At 58.9% G+C, this 3558-nt stretch overlaps 1 protein-coding gene across 1 annotated transcript in view; it reads left to right on the forward strand.

Moving 5' to 3' along the window:
* Window positions 1–3558, forward strand: part of FER1L5 (fer-1-like family member 5) — a 55395-nt gene that overhangs the window by 40947 nt on the left and 10890 nt on the right. Inside the window, exons 30-34 of the mRNA XM_010829596.1 lie at window positions 37–73; window positions 197–274; window positions 1346–1527; window positions 2118–2294; window positions 2616–2705. Coding sequence (XP_010827898.1) covers window positions 37–73; window positions 197–274; window positions 1346–1527; window positions 2118–2294; window positions 2616–2705 — 564 coding nt within the window. The remainder of the gene's footprint in view (window positions 1–36; window positions 74–196; window positions 275–1345; window positions 1528–2117; window positions 2295–2615; window positions 2706–3558) is intronic.

Genomic DNA, 3558 nt, shown 5'->3' on the forward strand with positions numbered 1-3558 from the left:
ATGAGTTCTCGGCGGGCGCCCCCGGGGATCACCCAGACGCCCAGCCTGCCTTTCATCTACTGCGTCTTCAACAGTGAGCGTGCAGCGAGTCTGCCTGGGTGGCCCCAGACGCCCCCAGTGCCTGAGGGCGGGGAGCAGGGGGCCTGGGGTGGGGGGCCTGAAGGCAGGTGGCAGACATGGCTCCTCTCTCTCCCAGAGCCCCACTACTACCAGCTCTTCTGCTACATCTACCAGGCCCGGAACCTGATGTCCAGCCACGTCCAGACATTCCAGGGTAGGCAAGGGCACCCCTTCTCCGCCACCCTCTCAGGGACCTCCCCAATTTGACCACTCAGCAGTACAAAGGATGGCGAGGGAGGGGGTGACAACCATGCAGACCCCTGCCCCCAGCAGCTCATGAGCCTGGTTGTGGAAAAGACACGGGAACAGGGGACACAGGATGGGCGCGGTCTGTCGGTGTGTCCCCAACACCGTGAGGTCAGGAAGGGGAGGCTCCACCCAGAAGAGACCACTTAGCTGGGCCGTGAAGAGGGCCGGGGTGGAGGAGACACGCAGGCTAGAGAGAGGGCGACAGGTTTGGGCCCCACTTGTCCCTTGCATGGGACAGATGACAGGTGGGCATGAGGTTTGGCAATTTCTGGCCCCACAGGGAGATTTCAGGAGCCCTGGGCTGGCAGTGGCCCTCTTTGTCAGAGGTCAGAGTGCTGGACGGGGTCTAGCCGGGGCAGTGGGTGTCCGCTGGGAGCTGTGTCCATTGGGAACATCGAGAGGGCTTCCCTGGTGGCTTAGCAGTAAAAAAAAATTCTCCTGCAGTGCAGGAGATTCAAGAGACGCAGGTTTGATCCCCGGGTGGGGAAGATCTCCTGGAGGAGGAAATGGCTACCCACTCCAGTTTCCTGCCTAGAGAAACCCACGGACAGAGGAGCCCGGCAGGCTACATAGTCCATGGGATTGCAGAGAGTCAGACACCACTGAGCAGCTAAACCACCACCAGCCTCTTCCAAAGGGCCTTGTGATGTCCCCTGATGCCAAGGCCACTTGCTGATAATGAGGAAGAGCAGCCATGTACATGTAGCCTGGCCCCCAGAACCCCTCCAGAGAAGCCACGGGGCGCTCTGAGTCTGTGACGCCTGGACCCCAGCTATGACAGTTTAAGGTGGCCTCTGGCTATCAGCCCATGGGCTCTGCGCCTAACACTGAGGTGGCCTTCTGGGGGAGCTGGAGTGGCTGCGGCTGGCGGGCCCAAGCCTCCCTGGGCACTGGATCCGGTGGTGCCAGCGGCTCGAAGAGAGGAGGGCTTCACTCAGTAGCTCCAAGGCACCACCTCCTCAACTTCCGCCCCCAGGGCCCTTCATCAGGCTGGTCTTCTTGAACCACAGCCAGTGCACCCAAACCCTGAAGAGCTCTACAGCCCCCACATGGGCCCAGACGCTCATCTTTCAGCACCTCCTTTTGTACGAGAACCCTCAGGACACCAGAGAGAGCCCGCCTTGTGTGGTGTTGGAACTGTGGCAGCGGGACCCCCAGGTGAGGCGGGCTGGGCTGGGCAGAGCTCTGAGGAGACTGTATTTTATTCATCTTATTTTATTTGCTTCGTTGTGCAACATGATTGGGGCTTCCCAGGTGTTGCTAGTGGTAAAGAACCCGCCTGCCAGTGCAGGAGACATAAGAGATACTGGTTCGATCCCTGGGTTGGGAAGATCCCCTGGAGGAGGAAGGCATGGCAAGGCACTCCAGTCTCCTTGCCTGGAGAATCCCATGGACAGAGGAGCCTGGCGGGCTGCAGTCCATGGGGTTGAAAAGAATTGGACATGACTGAGCGACAGCACTTATGCATGCACGTGGCAGGAAGGGATCTTAGCTGTCTGGCCAGGGATTGAATTCATGCCCCCTGCAGTGGAAGTGAGCAGTCCTAACCACTGGACCACCAGGGAATTCCTGTGAGGGGTCATTCTTGTAGAGGAGAATATTCAGAAAGTGCTCAGTGAGGCTGATTCGCAGAGCACATCCTGAGAACATAAATGTCAGCCCTGACCCTGGTGTCGTCGGAATCCCGGGAGGAGCTGGAATGCTGCCAGCCTGGGCCCCAGGTTCTGTGACTTCCCCCTTCCCTGCAGGGCAATGAGACACTGTGGGGACGGAGCATATGGCACCCGGTGGTCTGGCTGGACGCCCAAGACCGGATCCTGCCCCCTATGAGGTGGCACCCCCTTGTAAAAGGGCTGGAGGACGAGGAGGGTGAAATCTTGGCGTCCTGTGAGCTGATCCTTGAAACTGAGGTGCTAGGAGAGGGGGCCCAGCTGGGAGGTGGGGTGCTCAGCGCCCCGACCCTGCCCCACTCCTCTGCCATGGGTTCCCACAACTGGCAGCCCCCAAGCCCAGTCCCTCAAGAAAGCCCTGGGGGGCCCTGGCTCAGACACCACTGGGCTGGGTGGTGCCGACCTGCCCAGCCTCTCCATGACTCGCCACTAGCTTCTGCCCAAAGGGCTCCAGGGCCGCCTCAGCTGAGTGCTCTCAGGGTCCTGCTTGAGTGGGGGAGGAGCACAATAGGACCAGACCAATGGGGCCTCATGCTCCCTACTCCCCCTGCCTCATCCCTTCAGAGCCTCAGACAGCAGCTGCCCATGTTAAGTGTGCCCTGGAAGAATGGCATCTACATCCTCCCCAAGAGCATCCAGCCCACGCTCCGGAAAATGGCTATTGAGGTGACAAAGTGTGGAGCGGGGCAGGCGGGCGGGCAGGCGGGGCACAAGCTGTCCCCAGAGCAGTTGAGCATCGCGGAGCACTCTCTGCTCACCCTCTTGTGCCTTCTGCCTACCTGACCAAAAGCTCAGACCCCGAGAAGATACCCTGTGAGAGACACAGGGAGACAGGAGAGACGTGAAGGGCAGAAACTCTGATAGAATATTTTGCAGTATTTTAATGCAAATCTCTGCAGCAGCAAAATATCATGAAGTAGCGCTAGTGGTAAAGAACCTGCCTGCTAATACAGGAGACGTAAGAGACACAGCTTCCATCCCTGGGTGGGGAAGATCCTCTGGAGAAGGAAATGGCAACCCACTCCAGTATTCTTGCCTGGAGAATCTCATGGACAGAGGAGCCTGGTGGGCTACAGTCCAGGGGGTCGCAAAGAGTCGGACATGACTGAGTGGCTTGGCACTCAGCAAGTCGTAGACAAAGGGCTTTAGCATTCATTACCTACTGTGTGTGAGCCTCACGTGGCCCCTGAGCAAAAATTAGGGACTACTACCATCCAAAGAAGGAAATTCAGGCTCTGAGAAATAACACAGCCACACACAGTAACACAGGGGCTCAGTGGCAGCAGCAGAGTTGAAGCCTGGTCCTGCCAGACTCCAAGTGACAGGACGTTTCTCACCTCTTCCAAGAGTAGCATGGAAGGCCCCATATTAGAACCCACATGCCTGCCGCAGACCTGGCCAAGAGTGGACAATGGTCAGGTCATCCCAGCACCACAGCCCGGGTCAGGCCAGGTGGCTGGTTCCCAGTCTGCCCCGAGGCAGCTCTGTGAGGAGGGTGTGAACCGCTCGTGGGGTGCCC

This window comes from Bison bison, unplaced genomic scaffold (assembly GCF_000754665.1).
Source record: "Bison bison bison isolate TAMUID 2011002044 unplaced genomic scaffold, Bison_UMD1.0 scf7180017864508, whole genome shotgun sequence".
Classification (NCBI taxonomy): Eukaryota; Metazoa; Chordata; class Mammalia; order Artiodactyla; family Bovidae; genus Bison; species Bison bison.